Source organism: Melospiza melodia, chromosome 15, assembly GCF_035770615.1.
Source record: "Melospiza melodia melodia isolate bMelMel2 chromosome 15, bMelMel2.pri, whole genome shotgun sequence".
Lineage (NCBI taxonomy): Eukaryota > Metazoa > Chordata > Aves > Passeriformes > Passerellidae > Melospiza > Melospiza melodia.
The window spans coordinates 4,843,345-4,859,580 of record NC_086208.1 but is presented as its reverse complement, the minus strand read 5'-3'; the positions used below and the strand labels follow the sequence as shown (position 1 = coordinate 4,859,580).

Sequence of the window (16,236 nt, the reverse complement as noted above, 5' to 3'; positions counted from 1 at the left end):
CCTCTGCTGCACTGCTCCTGCAGTGCCAAGTCCTGCATGCAATGAATCCCATCTGTCTGGACTTTGTGCCAGAACAGAAATCCTTGAGCTGCAGAGAGAAGATGACAGGGTTTGCTGGCACTGCTGGGGCCAGCTCGACCCTGGGGCAGCAGAGGGACTCAAAATGGCAGCAGCACCACACAGGGTTAAAAATGACCACTCTGAAGTGCTGCCAACAGGCAGCTGCAGATCCTGAGTGGGATTTTGGTCACACACGGTAGGGAGGCTGCAGCATCCTCCCTCCAGCTGTGGCCAATCCTACAGAAGCATCACTGTATAACTATATAATACTTGTGACAGCATTGTCAGCTTTAAGATATTGCAGTGTTCCAATTACAGTCAATAACTGCAAGAATGTTATAGAACAGCTTTTCTCTAAAACCTTTCCTGACAAGTTTTAACACTTCCTCCAGCTCATCAGCTGAACTGAGGGGACTGAGCTCCTCACCCTGAAGCCCTATCCCAAAAGCTGTGCAAAAAAAGGGGAGCAAGCATAGAGGGAGAACACAGTAAGCACCTTCCCAAAATGCAGCATTCAGCTGGATTGTACCCAACACATGGGCACTGTAATGCAGTACCCACACACTCAGTCAACTTCTCATATTCCAAGAGCCAGTGCCAAGCCCTGCCCTGCCCAATACACCCTGAGATGTTACAGATAAGCTGAGGAAACCAGGAGATTTTTAAGACCAATAAATTTGAAATATTTTTTGAGTTTTGTGTCTGTTTTACTTTATAAGCCAGTAAGGGAAGTCACAGAGTCCAGTGGCAAAAGTGGACAACAATTAAGGAAGCTAAAGGGGAATTTCCACTGTTTCTTGAATAGGGCATTTAGTTTATGACTGAAAAGACTCATGGAGAAGAATGGCTTAGACCTTAGCACTGGCAAGCAGGAAGACACCTACACTGGCATCCAAGGACAAGTCTTCATGGGAAGAGTACCTTAGTTGGCTTTAAAAAGGTTTAACTTGGGTACCACAACCATCTGATTAAGCTGATGTGAAGCTAACTTAGAATTAAAAATATCAGTAGCAAGTATGGCTTGGCAGGGTGCAAGGCCAGTTCAAATCAATGCAATGGGAGCACAGGAACTACAAATGGACTTTGCTTATGGACACACAAAATCAATGTCTTTGTCTTAACACACAACTTCAGTGTCTCTTTACCAAACACATCCCTTTGTGCTCACAGAATCCCAAGTGCTTCAAAAGCAATGCTGAGGGGATGAATTTCCTGACCAAATGAGAGATCCATGACTAAATGTGCCCTTGATAACTTCTGAGCCCCTTTTCCATTTGCCTTACCTGGTTATCTGGGTTGTTTACAGTGAAGTAGCCCACACAAATGATGACTTCATGCAGCAATCCCTCACAGGTATGCTGAGAGCAGTACCACAGCAGGGAGCTGATAATGTGCCTGAAGGCCAGGGACAGCCCCTCAGCTCCCACAATCGACTGAAAAATAGACCAAGAAACAGAAATCACACTCCAGCAGCATGCTCTAGAACTTGTGTGAATTGCATACACATCAACTGCACCCTTCTGGGGTGTTTTTGCAAAGTACAGACTATGTTCTTCCTTGTGAAAGGCCACAATCAGATCTCTTTTTTCAGCTACTTACTGTTCACAACTGGAATATAATATTAAAAGCCACAGAAGCAAGAATAAATTCAAATTTTCAAGGGACACAGGAAAAACTGGATTCTGCTTATTTGACATGCAATGTAGCATTAGGTTGACCATTTCATTTGACATATATTACATGTACCAGGAATATTTAGTAATATCTCTGAGAAATAAGCAAAAGAAACCAAACCATCTTCATTTCTGCAACAGAGCAAAATGCATTTCTCATTAATAACTCACACTCTGAATGGAATACAATGATTAATAACAAATAATGACTTTTCAAACATTACAAAAAGTTAGAAACATCCAAAAGGAGAGAACAGTCAGCTGCAAAGCTTCTTGGGATGTTTTTTTAAAAGTAGGCAAATAGCTGTACCGTGGAGATTCAGAATTAGATTTTATCTGTGCAGCCTACAGCCTCTATTTAATAAACATGTCAAGCAGACAGAGCGACACAGGGTCAAAGGGGAAAACTAAAGCACAAGGAATGAGCATGACAGTCTCCTAACTCTAATGAAACAGCAATGCAGGCCTGAGAAAATCTCTTTCATTTCAGAGTTTTCTTCATTTTCTACCTTGTAGCCTGTGGTAAATACATATACATAAATCCCAGACTGTGGCACAGTTTAGTCCTGCTGAATTCCAAATACACCCAGAAAAGCAGGATCCTTGACAATGGAAGCAGGCTCAGCTGTGGATGCTTTCGATCTTGAACTTCAAGCATTCTGGTAAGTCAGTGGATTTTCAAAATTTAATGCCCAATACAGCTACCTTTTACTGCTTTATGTCATGTGAATGCCATGTTCTCAGGTCCATCCTTATTTAATTAGTGCTGTCTGTGCATGCTGTGACCCAGTGCTCTGGGTTTGACCTCCTCTGATAACAACAGGTCAAAGGGCACCTGAGTTTGTGTATAAAAGTTAAACTAATTTTTCAAGGAAACTATGCTTCCTTTTTAGCCAGAATTAATATCAGCTCAGGACCCTGTGCTGTTTCTCACTACCATCTTTCAATTGTTTATACTGTCAAATTAAATGAAATATATACCCATGAGCCATCTGTGCTAATACAAACTCGAGAATGCCAGACCTCTTTTGCTAATCAGAACCCCCTATTCCACAGTCCTACCAATTTGTGATAAAACTATTCCTTAGAGATAATGATCACACAGGAGGCTCTTCCCTCTTCTGTCTGCCAGCCTGCCAATGGCCCATGGGGTCAGTGTCCAGCAAACTGCCTCAGGTGGATGTTAATTCTAACAGTACAGAAACAAATCCCATTAATGCACGGGAAGGAGAGCTGCTGAGCTAGCCCAGTGTGCCTGTCCATCACACACCAGCATGCCCACAGTCCAGGACACCTCCTGAGCAGGGCCCTGTGCCCCTGAGCTGAGAGAAGCAGCTCCCACTGCTGGGGTCTGGCCACCCTTCAGGCAAGAGTTACTGACTTGCACCATTTTGGGTAGAACAGACTAACACAGACCGTGGGGTTTGGAGGTCAATGCTGACTGTTTGTTACAAATGCTGGGATGTAACAGTGTGGGTAGAGGGATAAATACAGACAGGGTAAGCAAGAGATGGTGTTTTAAAAATGAACAGTGATTTCTTGGGACAGCAGGGAGCAGCCCTGCAGCCAGTGGGATCTGCTACAGCTCCTCTGCCAAGTGTACCTGCTCCAGTCAAGGCTGACTCTGGCACACACCTGTAACACCTACAGCAACACACAAACAGCCAGTCTGTCACACACCCAGAGTGCTGAACCAAGGTCAGGAGGGAACTGCCTTGACTGACAGAAAGGAATGGAGTCAGTAGTGTGCAATCAAACTCCAGTCAGTATCCTGCTTCTGTCCCTGCAAAAAACCCTGACTGGATTGGTGCTGCAGCTGCAGATGAACTCTGCTGCACACACAAGTCTTGCTGCTGTTGTTACAGATGATACCAAACTGAAAGTCCATGGCAAGAAACACCAACTGAAGGAGCCACACTAAATTCTTCATTTGTGAAAAGCTCTTGCTGAGTTTAATGCACATCAGACGGAGAGCACACTACAAATTACACATTAAATGAAAAAGAAACCTGTTCTGTTGAATTGTTTAAGATTGATGCTGCTAAATGTGTCTTCAAAGCAATGCCTTCTGAAAGGTTTTATATTAACAATACAACTTTACTAACTTACCTGAGAAATATACCACTATTTGTATGGCGAAATCATTCATTTACACTTGAACTCTGTTCATAGACAAAGGTAAATATTCCTTCTCAGGACTCAATTTTTTTTTTTAGTTTAATAAAAATTATGAAAATATATTTTCCAATTTTTGGTTAACAAGATTTTACTTGCTAAAGAAATTATATCAAGCGATTATCAGTTTCAGCTGCACAATCTTAAATCAAGTGGCCCCCGAAAGCACTGGAAAATATAATATGTGGTTATAATACAAGCAAATCCTTTCACATAAAAGAAACTGTTATTTTGTCCTTTGGACTAAGATTTTTCTTTTTACACTTCTGGGGCTTAATAAATATAAAAAGCACTATGCTAGAAACAAGTAAAAAATAAATTGGAGAACATAATGGATTTGATTCAGTATTCTAAATTTTCACTTTTTGGTTAAAGTCATCAGCCACAGCTATATGGCAGACATTACAACAGTTAGAAATTTCATGCACAAAATCTAACATTTAAAAACTCCTTCAATAACTAAGACCTTAAAGACAAAACTTAGTCCAAAGATATAATCAATAACGAACATCATCCCGCTAAGAGAAGTTTTAAACCATCGGTTACCTGGAAGGCAGGCAGGTCAAGAACAGCAAAGCTGTTGAAGAACCGTAAGCTCTGGATGGCCACCTGCACGGTGCTGGCAGCGTAGCTGTCCTTGGGGCTGGCAGGGCTGGGCTCGGAGCTGGTGCCGTGGAACAGGACGCAGTAGAGCATGTGCAGCACCCCCACCAGGTCCGTGGCCTGCAGGGCCGCGCTCAGCCCCGTGGGCTCCTGCCGCCCGCTGTCAAACACGCTGCAGCACCTGCCAGGGAACAGCCAGGTCACACACTGAGCTGGGAGCCAGGGAAACCACAGCATTCCAGAAAATACTGCAATGATTAGGGCACTGTCTCATGCTCTCTGTAACTGCAGTGCAGCTGTATCATTCGGGATCCTGCTTCACATCCTGCCAGCGCCGAGCCCGGGGACACTGGGAGCACAGAGGGGCTCCAAGCAAGCCCTGCCTCGGGTCAGCAGCCTGCTCTCACCTTTGCTGCTTGCAATGGCAGCCAGCAGCAGTGGGAGAACTCCCTGGAGCCTCTCCTGCCACAGTGATGGGCTGCAGGCACTGGAACAAACTGCCTACCTAAGTAGCGAAATAAGTTACTGGGAACAGATGATTTTAATCAAATGGGTCTGCAGGAATTTAAGAATGAAGTGTGGAGCAGTAGGAAAACATACTGCTCCTTACTTCAGAGGCTGTTAGGGGAGAGTGCAGCAGGGCAGCAAAGCACAGGCAAGCACAAACCAGCACAGCTTGTGCTCATGGGAACTGAGTCCCTTTGCCACCTTCTGGGTGTGCACATAAAATAATGGAGAAGGTTTTTGGTTATCTTGGATATCAGCACAGACAGGCAAATAACTCAGGACTGCCCTTTCCATTCTCACATCCAGACTTCCAAAAACACTTCACATAATCCTTCATGATTTTTACTACTCAGCTTTTTTATATTATTAATAATCCTGAAGATGATGCAGGACAACTAACAAGGAAGACTAAGAGTATCACTACCCTGGAGGCTAAATAATGTGTGCAGGGTAGGCTAGCACAAAGTGAAGCCCCAAAATAATTCAGCAAGTTTTATATTCTCCAAAGTCTAATTCAAACCCATAACATAAATTACCTGAATTTCACTGTGGAAACATATTTGGTCAATATTGGTAATCAAAGGAAACACTAAAATAATAAAACACAGCAAACAGTAACAATGAAAATATGCTACATCAAGGACTGTTTTTTACCTCATCTACTATATTTCCATCTTAAAAAAAAAAGAAAAAAAAAGGAAAAAGAAAATAAGGAAGTTTCAATATCAAAAGAGACTACAAAGATTGAGTTTATATATGATTCCTTGCTGTAATTAAAGGAAAATATGACAGACTATATGAGAAAACATTATAAAAGGACAACTTAAATGAGGGCATTTTCCCCTTTTATAAGTTCTAAAAGCAAAGGAAATGGAAGTGAAAATAAGAACCACTTTCTAAAATAATCTGTAAGGCAGAAAACCTCAGTTTAAGAAAGTAAAGACCAGACACTCAGAGGGCTCAGAATATTCCTGTTGAGCAGAATCAGAAAGGAGCTTTACCTTGACTAGAGCAGCTCTGAATAATCTCTCTGTATCTGTACCAGGAGCACCCTGCACTCCTCTGCTACAAACACTGGCTCCAGTGACATTTCCAACACAGATTCTAGGCAGGATGACTAATCCTGCTTTTTACAATTGCAGACAGACTTCTTCAACAGAGAAACTAAACCATGAGCTCAGCAACAACCACGTTTTGGCAACCATCATCTTGTTCTGTCATTTTCGCTTTTCCTAGTGAAGCAAATAAAGCAGGCAAGAAAGCACCACCTTACCCAAACCAGTGTCTGTCCATGAGAATTCTGTCTGTCAGCAGCACTCCATCCCTTCCTTGGACCACAGGGAGGGAAAGAAGCAGAGCAGGATGAGGAACCTGCTTTCCTCAGGTCCCAGAGCAGCCCTGGGCTCAGCTGACAGGACAGTATTTGGGCTGTACACAACTTGCTCTACTGGCACCCATCTGTTTCCACCACTGTCCCCTCACATCTTTACCTTTACCTTACCAGATGATGTAAGGAGTGCTCTCATCTGAAACTGGCACTAATGGTACCATTTCTGAGTTATTTCTATTTACAGTCTGTGAATATTCAGTGCTGCTGAAAAAGCTGTTCAGTGCTGCACCCTTTGCTGCTACCCCAGGACCAATGTCCCAAGGACACCTGTGCTGCACAAAAACCACCCCACACTGCACGAGTAGTCCACAAGCCTGTGACACAAGAATCAGATCTTTAGTAAAACATTGTAAGAACAAAAGCAACATAGTTGTGTCTGCTCTCCTTAAGACCCTAAGATTTACTCCACAAAAAATAAAAAGTGGAAAAAACTCTTAGAGTTCTAAGCATGTTTGGGTGGGGCTACGCTGCGCAACAATTTATGGCAGGGCTTTGCTTTCCCTATGCCTGGAATCCATGCCCCAAATCTTCATTTTGAAGCTCTGTGGTCTCTAAGTGAGTGTGTGTGAATGGAGTCAGCAGAGACACTTCCTGAGCCACCACCTGCCTGTGCCAGCTGTGCCTTTGGAGATCCCTGCTGCAAAGTTCCAGGTGTGCTGGCACACCAGCCTGGCAGGGAGGGAGGCACAGATGATGAGGGTCCCTCCCTGAGGAGGGAGAGCTGGCAGCTCTGGGACCACCCTGAGCACAGCTCTGCTCTGTCTGGGCTCCCTGGTATCCCAGGATTTATTCTGCAGGATGTAGTAGCCAAAATGTGCTAACCATCACTTAGTTACACTCAACTAACTAGAATGTTTATTGCCACAGGATCACATGAGAGCACAGCTCCTCCTGCCAACCTAACTTCACTCTTAACTTTTTCAGCTGTACAAAACAGAAAAGTACACTCACAGTCAAATGATAACCCCAAATTAATTACTGCATATGATACCTCACAAAATTTTTTTCTGACTCTGTGCAATCAGAAGATTGACCAATTTTACCAAAGGTTAAAGTTAGCTTGCTTTCAACTCTCACTCCATCATTATTTTTAAACAATTCCATATGAGAAAGCTTACATTGCTGGATGAAATCCTTTTACCATTTTGTGCTGCTCTGGGGCAGAGAATGAATCAAAATATACATTAAAAAGTCAATAGTAAAATAACTAAATGCAAGCATTAAATTTTTCACAGAAAAGATGAAAAATTTTGAAGTTTGTACAGCACAAAACTGTTAAAGAGAAATTAAAAATCTCTGCTAGATTTGATGGATTGAAGGAACTGCCAGAAAAAATTTATTTTGGACGTTGCCTGTACTACAGCTAACGTGTATGTGATCAGAACACTGGCTCCTGTTGAACTGAACTGTTGGTTCCACCACTTTAATTCTAAATGTTTACAATACAAAAGTAAAAGAAGTTAACTTGTACTTGCTGTGGGCTTTAGAATGCAAAACACCCTATATGTAATTATGTAAAATAAAGCATGAACCTCTGCCTCTACTGCTCTAAGTGATTTTTGTCACCTCTGCACAACACTGGTGTTTCATACATTTAGCAGATTTCAGAACATGAGCCCAATGAAAATTCAGTTCTGTTGGGACAGACTGAAGCAAAAATCCCCCAAAATCTTCATAACATAAGATGACAACGTCACACCAGAAAATCAGACTTTACATAACTGAAGTTAAGAGATCAGATTCCTAGAGCTGCAATTCTTCTTAACTCTCCTATTTAAAGGAATTTTGTCTCTGAGTCTGTAACAGCTGCAAAAGTAAAATAGTCACTATGGACAACACCTCTTCAATTAATCCCTGAAGGGAAGCAAGACCCACTGGATTTTTAACACTGGGTGACAGAGCTGGGAAAACAAACAGGCTTTCAAACTTTACTGGTCACAATAATTATGTCTTAAATATAAATACAGAAGAACAGACAAATATTTATATTATGGTCAAACAACCTGCACTATCTTAAAATAAAAAAAAAAAGGTTTAATGAAATGCACAGAATTTTCATTATGGGCTGCCACTGTGATTTTCAGCTTGGCCATCAAGAGCTTTCAGGAACTGGTATGTGATCTATGACTTACAAAAAGAATTTAAGAATTAAAAAATGTGGATATATCCATCACAAGAAAGAAAGATATTAAGCAGTGTTACTTTGTTGCTTAAAATACACTACTATTTATTAAAAACAGGAATTCAATACAGCTTGATAAGAAACAGCATGCTCTGCAGAACAAGTATAAAACTACAATTTCTCCAAGCTTCAATATGAGCAAACTGTTTATATCTGAAAATATATTGTTTTAAAAACTGGCTGAGCTAACAAGCAGACAAGCCCCTCTAAGGGTATACATTATAATGTTTGTATATTTGAAATATATACTCCTGATTAAAAACACTGAGTGAAATGAAAACATGAGTTTCCAAGAGGCTTAGAATATAATCTGTTGGGGTTTTTTATTATTAGGATTTAAAAACTATCATTAGTACTTTTTGCTTCTAAATTATTTTATTTAGAAAAAGATGTCAAAATAAAGAGGCCAAATAATAATAAAAGAAGAACAAGGAAGTATTTAGCACCTGTCAGACCTTGCTGCAATTCCCACTGCCAAGCAGGGACTGCAGTGCTGCACAGGAGTGATGAAATGAAGCCTTCAGACACAAGTCAGAGTTAGTTTAACAGCACTTGCTGGAGCTGGGGTCCCTTGGAAGTGCTGAGAAGCAAAAACCAAGGTTCAGACAGACTTGCATCTGATTCCCCATGCAGCAGCCAAAGCAGACATTATCTTAATGACTGCAATAAAAGTGAGCCCAGGCCACTTCCATGTGCATCTGGGGCAGGACAGGCAGGGCTTCCCTGGGCCAGACCTGCATCTGCAGCTTTCTGCCTCTGCAGCTGGTAACCACAGCTTCATCAGCTGCTGACACACATTTCTACACCCCACCACTGCTCTGGGATAGAACAGCAGCTATTTCACTACTGCTCTGCTCTGGCACTGCATTTTCCTGGGGTAATGAGAAAGGTCAAAAGCAATTCTTAAATAGAGAAAATAGCAACATTTTTGAACAGCTGGAGCTCCAAAGGATCTACATAATTTGAGGGACTATTATTTGCAATATTCCCTTATGCACAATGCAGTATCCTCCTTGGATCTGTGTTCTTGCTCTCTGCTGTGCTGCCCCAGTGACTGACCCTTACCCTGCAGTGCTGCCCTGCTTTCCCCTGCTCCCTGCAGTAACTCTGGGACACTGTGACTTTATTCACTCACACTCATGGGCAAAAGTGACACAAGGCATTGACTCCAGCCCTCCACAGAGCAGCAACTTCTGGGACAGCAACCTCAGGTCCAGAGAATTAGGGAAAGGGGATCTAGGCTGGATGAACTCTGGGCAGTACAGGAGAAGACAGGAACACAGCAGAACCTTTGCTATGCTGATAAAAGATCTGCCATGGAGATCCTCACTCACTCAGTGTTCCCCCTGCTCTTAGGGAAGGCTGGGCTGAGGCTGCAGGGTCATGCCTTCATTAATGCTCCTTGCATTCCAGGCCTGCTCATTGTTTTCTGTCCTGTGGGTACAAGCCAAGCACATTCCAGATGTGTAGTCAGGACCTGAGGGCCCAAAAGAGGCCTTGGATCTGTCATACTTCCAATGATACACTTGGAAATCAGGGCTGTCATCTTGAACATTGCTACTGGACATCTGCAATTGCACACAGATTCCAAGAGGTCTATATGGCCACACAACGTTGTTATTCCATACAAAGTGTATTTAATATTTGTTTTATTTCAGGTTAATAAAAATGTCTCTGTTTTCAATTCTGGCTACTGTTACTTGTAATGGTGAGCAAAAGTCAGTTAAGCATTACCAGGGTCACAATTTTCAAGCCTAAGTATCAAATGCCAGGTTCACCTGCTCAGCAGAGAGAGCTCAATATTCAGACCTGCTGCATTTTCTGATTTTCCCTACAAACAATAAGGGACAATGCCCTGTTTTCAGCTCTCATACACCTTTTTTGAAAAAAACTCATCAGGGAGGAAGGAGCTCTCACCTCCACTGTTAGCTATAGATGCAAAACAGCATCAGAAAATTAGGACTTCCAGTTGGAGGTCTCAAGTCACCCTCAATGATTCTCTCTGTGTAAGAGAATAGGATAAAAAGTATCAAAACAAGCTTGAAACAGGATAACAAGTTATTAAGGTTTTCAACAATTGTTCTTTTGGAAAATCTGCTATTCCATTCACAGCAAAATTTCAATTAAAAGAATCAATCAAGCATTTATTGGCCAGTATCAAAAATGATAATTTGAAAAGTAAGATCAATATCAAAGTTAAATCTTTTTTAAAGACCTTGATCATTAATGGAAAGAAAATGCCTCTCTTATAATAGGCTATGTTTATAACATATGTTCAGAATATATTCCCTTATTTCAATAACATTTTATGATTTTAAAATTGAAAATCCTCCAATTTATGCTTCTACATTAGTAAGACTTTTCTTTACTGTATCTAACTCCATGATTTTGGACTTTTTTTCCTTATAAGTCTACCACAGTAATAAAAGTAGTCTCTTAATTCATGTCTTAAAATTTTACCATCTACATTATATCAACCACAGACCTCATTTAAAAAGATAATGTTGATTTATATATAAAATCATTTGAGGCTATTCTCTAATAATCACTATTGTTGTGACACCTTGCCTGAGGTAGAGGCACGTGCAGAGAGGGACCTGGCTGAGATCTCTTCAATGCTTACAGAATTCTCTCCATGAAGGAACTGTCCAAATACACACTGGGTGTCAATCCAGAGCTTGGTTTAGAAATACTCTGCTGAATTTGGAGTTTCATGAGATGTGCTTTTGAGGAAGGCAGGAAAGTCAGACTGACAGCTCTTCCTACCTCAGAGCTCCAGAAATGGCCCAACATACTTTGTACCCACAGGACTGTATCTTTTAATAGTTTCAAACCTGAGTTTTGAACAAGAACTTCTGGCCCTCTGGGGATACAGCAATTACAGCTGCAGTACAGTTCCCAACAACCTGCTGGGATCTGAATGCACAGGAGAATGATCCCACAGCTCACTGGGGATTTCCCAGTTGTGCTGGGCTGGTTTGAGCCCTGGGGTGGTCCTGGTAGCCCACCCAGCATTTACTGTCCTGTGTCAGCTTCCCACTGTGCCACTCACTGCTGAGTGCTGAGATCTGCACACAGCCAGACAGCACCACCACAGAGCTCTCATGGATTACATATGGAATGACAACTTCCTATGTGACAGGTAACAGCCTGAAAATCTCCATGAAAAACAAAAAAACCAGATTAATTTATATCCCCATCCCCTGGTTACCAATGAGGAGCATAAAGAAATTTCCAACCTGGAACCATTTTACACAGGAGGATATTTGAAAAGAACATTTCAAATTTGCTCTTGCAACAATGGTGAAAGCCTGCCATTATTTTGGCAAAACTTCTTTTCATGCTACAGTGTCAGAGCACTTGAAATACTTGCTGGGCTCCTCAAATGTCAGTAACAAGCTCAGCCCTTGGCTGATCAGAGGGCTGGGATGCACAGAGGGCTGAGACAGGCAGGCTGCTGTCACAAGCCTGTATCAGCTGAGCTGAGTGAGACAAGCTCACAGCAAAGGCTGCAGTGCCACCACCCCATTCACCAGGAATGAAAGAGGCATCTCTCCTTCTCACAGAGGGGCTGCCTTTTGTGCTGCAAACAGGTATCACACATCATGTATTACTGTAGTGTGACATATTTAAGAATTCAATAAATTTGAGCTCTGTTCCTGCCACCTTAATCTGTGTTTGGCAGTACCTTTTTCCACTTAAATCACCTTCAGCACTGAGGACTGCTGTGACAAGACAGAATTACACTGCTTAAATGACAGGGGCTCAGGTGATGAAAGACATGTGATTTAAATTGCCCTTCTAATCAGTTACATCAAGGCTTTTGATCTTGAAGTGAAAGACAACAGTTTTGAAATCTCCAGGTTCATTCCTCTCATTTCTTCTCATGCTCAAATGAACAATGTAACCTGGAATCAGGAACAACCAGCACCTTTGGATAAAATCCAGAGCATTGCTGCTTAGGGACACGGTAGGATCAGATACTTCTTGGTGTAACTGTGAAGAAAAACACTCAACCCCCCAAATTATCCTGGTGCTACAAAGAACAGATGTTCTTGATGGATGTATGTGTGCAGTGCTGTACTATTTTGGGGTGCAAAGATCTCTAATATTTTGGTGAAGTGTGTGCCTGCTACAGAAATTGCAAATATTGTATTACTCACTCTGAGCTAGAGCTATTATTCCACTAACAGAAGGGTGATATTTTTATTATTTTATTTAGTGAGTATTTGACTTCTGGCAGTGCTCTGCTGGAGTTTAAAATGCCAAGTTGGCAGCTTTCAGAAAGGGAAATTTCAGTAAGTTGGGATGGTCTCTTTGGGCTCATATTTCTTGCAGTTCTTTTTCCATGTGTTTGTGTCCCTGGCTACCAGCAACAGCTCTTACCTAAAGCTTTGTTTCTTATCCTATGTTTTATTAGCTCTTCTTTTTCAACCCTAGCATCATTTTACCCTTCAGGAATGCATTGTGAAATTCTGCCAGCCTTGATTTTTCCTGAAATGTGTAACAGTAATGGTGTGGTAGGTTCTAGGAAGTGCAGCCCAAAGCTCTGAAGTTGTGACTCCCACATGAGTGTCAAGCTGTCCTACACTGCAGACCACAGAAGTCCAGATTTGCTGGCAGGCACAAACCCTCATGCACACTTCCCACAGCCTTGGTTAGGTTACAACAACAAGCATTTAGCATTAGAAAATTCCCTGACAAATCTAGTAATAGCTTTCTTTATGGAAAATAGAGTTCCCTTACTGACAGTGGTATTTTAAAGAGCAAGAGCTGAACTAGGCTGCTCTAGAGACAAATCATAGAGACAAATCAATTAACAGTTGATTTTAGCCCATAATAAAGCACCTCTTGAAGTCTTTGAGGCTGGACATTCAAACTATCAGTGATAAAAGTCTGTGGGGAATGATGAGTAAAGGAGGCAAAGTTTGCAATTCTGATAGGTGGCTTATAAGAAGCAGGCTCAGTGCAAGATTACAGATTGCTGGCAAGAGGCTGAACAGAGGCAATTTCCAGCACTGTTTCTGTCCCTGTGTGTCTCACAGTTCTGGCTGGCAGCCTCAGCAGGAGGCCCCTGCCTGAGCACCATGGCATCCACCTTCCACTGAGAGCCAGGCACAGCTGGCACACACCATGGAGCAGGGCACCTACCTTCCACTGAGAGCCAGGCACAGCTGGCACACACCATGGAGCACTGCACCCACCTTCCACTGAGAGCCCAGCACAGCTGGCACATCCTGCAGCACTGCACCCACCTTCCACTGAGAGCCAGGCACAGCTGGCACACACCATGGAGCACTGTACCCACCTTCCACTGAGAGCCCAGCACAGCTGGCACATCCTGCAGCACTGCACCCACCTTCCACTGAGAGCCAGGCACAGCTGGCACACACCATGGAGCACTGTACCCACCTTCCACTGAGAGCCAGGCACAGCTGGCACACACCATGGAGCACTGCACCCACCTTCCACTGAGAGCCCAGCACAGCTGGCACACACCATGGAGCACTGCACCCACCTTCCACTGAGAGCCCAGCACAGCTGGCACACACCATGGAGCACTGCACCCACCTTCCACTGAGAGCCAGGCACAGCTGGCACATCCCATCAGAGTGCACCCACCTTCCACTGAGAGCCAGGCACAGCTGGCACACACCATGGAGCACTGCACCCACCTTCCACTGAGAGCCAGGCACAGCTGGCACATCCCATCAGAGTGCACCCACCTTCCACTGAGAGCCCAGCACAGCTGGCACATGCCATGCAGCACTGCTGTGGCACTCTGCAGGAAACTTGCTACATTGGGGTTCTCATCCACAGGGCCTTGCACAGACAGGAAACAGCAGCACAGTTTGTCCACCAGTCCCATGTTCACCACGTAACTACAAACACAGGAAAAAGTGTATTACAAAAAATAGTTCCACAACAGTTTTGGTAACTTTGCAAAAGAAATAATTTTTGCTTCTGTGCTATCAAACCACTCAAAAAGCAGGTTGTGATCACTTAAATACTCCTTCTGAAAGGGTTCAATAAAACAATTTCGATTACAATAACTTCAGGTCTGGCTCTCTGTGACTATCAGTAGTTTCTGTTACGAGATCTGAGAGTTGTAGGATAATTTGTATTATACTGTACAAGAAAGATGAGTATAAATGTTTATTTTAGCATACTGCTAGGAGGACAATGGAATTTTGCCATAGTTAGATGATTTATAATAATCTTGATAGCTCTGCAACAACACAATTTCTTTTTAGCATGAAGAGGTAAACTCTGCAGAACACACTAATTCAAGAAGACAATGATGTTACCCAGATAATGTTTCATAGTAATTCATTCATCATAGCAACCACTGGCCAATTGCTGGGCTTTGTTCCCCTCTTATGAAAACATATATGCAACAGCTCAGAGACTAATAGAATATTAACAACCTTCTACCATCAGTATAGAAGGATCAGTATAAAAGAATCTCCACAGGACACAATCAAATTCAATATAGAGAAAACCATGTAGTGCCTTTTTTTAAAAACTGAAAACTGCCTTCTTTTTTATTAGGGTTAACCAGATCATCATTACTGATCCTCAGATCACAACTGCTGAAGTTCCTTCTTTGAATTTCTAATAGCTTGGAAATATATGTCCACAAAATCTGCTCTTCATCCTTGTACCAAGATCTCTCTGTCCACAGCAGGTTCTCTCACACCTTGATCATTATCAACTCCACTCAAACCATGCACAGATGTATTTTTCCACACCACTTTGCTAATATCACCTCACTTTACCTACTTTGCTTTTCTACCACAAACATCCAGCTTCTCAGGCTTTAGCCCTTCTCAACCACCATATTCTGCTGACTTAGGTGAGATCAACTCTCTTTGTGGACACAAAGGTCCACTATAATCATCTCCCTTTCTTTCCCCTCTAATTTTCTTTCTATTTTCCTCCACTCCTATGAAGCAGGAGAAACCTTTTGTCAAAACCAGAAGAACTGCAGTTCTATCCTGTGCTGAAAAGACATGGGGAAGTCATTGCCTTCAGACACCAACAAATGATTCCCTGTTCCTACCCTGCCTACACCAACCCCCCTGAGATCACTGTCCCAGCAGCTGCTCCTCAAGGGCACTTGGCAGAGATGGCTCCAAGGACAGAGCTCCTGGAGAAGGGAACACCACTGGCTTTAACTTTGCCAGACTTGACCAGACTACCCTAACTTGACTCAACAGGGAACATTATTAAATAACACTGATTCTATCAATAAAGACTATTGATTAGATAATGCTTCTCACAGAAGTACAACTGTTTATTAAAGATAACTATTCCCTCACAGCATCTCCTACAGTCTAATTTTGAAAGAACAGGGATTTTGACACTAGACAAGAAAACCTCCTACTTTTCAGACACTGCTGTTGCTCAAAGACAGATTTCTCTGCCAATGTCCACCCTAGTGACACAGAGCTTTTGGAAGAAGTGAAGGAATTAAGAATAAAAATACACTGGATATAATGCAAGAAGTTGAACTGCAGCATGGAAGATTTTTAAAGCTGCTGAAGTACAGCAGTTAAAAACACCTAAAGATGTACAAAGATTATTAAGTGCACAACACTCATTGTGCAGGTAAATTTGTCTGTTCTATTTAGCAACATGAAAGG

General features: G+C 42.4%; 1 protein-coding gene across 2 annotated transcripts in view; it reads right to left on the bottom strand.

The window, feature by feature from the left end:
* The window catches only part of SCAPER (S-phase cyclin A associated protein in the ER), a 137,808-nt gene that overhangs the window by 18,117 nt on the left and 103,455 nt on the right, over positions 1–16,236 (bottom strand). For both annotated transcript variants that reach the window (XM_063169470.1, XM_063169471.1), the window contains exons 27-29: positions 14,317–14,472; positions 4,455–4,692; positions 1,344–1,493 (exon numbers count right to left, since the gene is read on the bottom strand). In XM_063169470.1, coding sequence (XP_063025540.1) covers positions 1,344–1,493; positions 4,455–4,692; positions 14,317–14,472 — 544 coding nt within the window. The remainder of the gene's footprint in view (positions 1–1,343; positions 1,494–4,454; positions 4,693–14,316; positions 14,473–16,236) is intronic.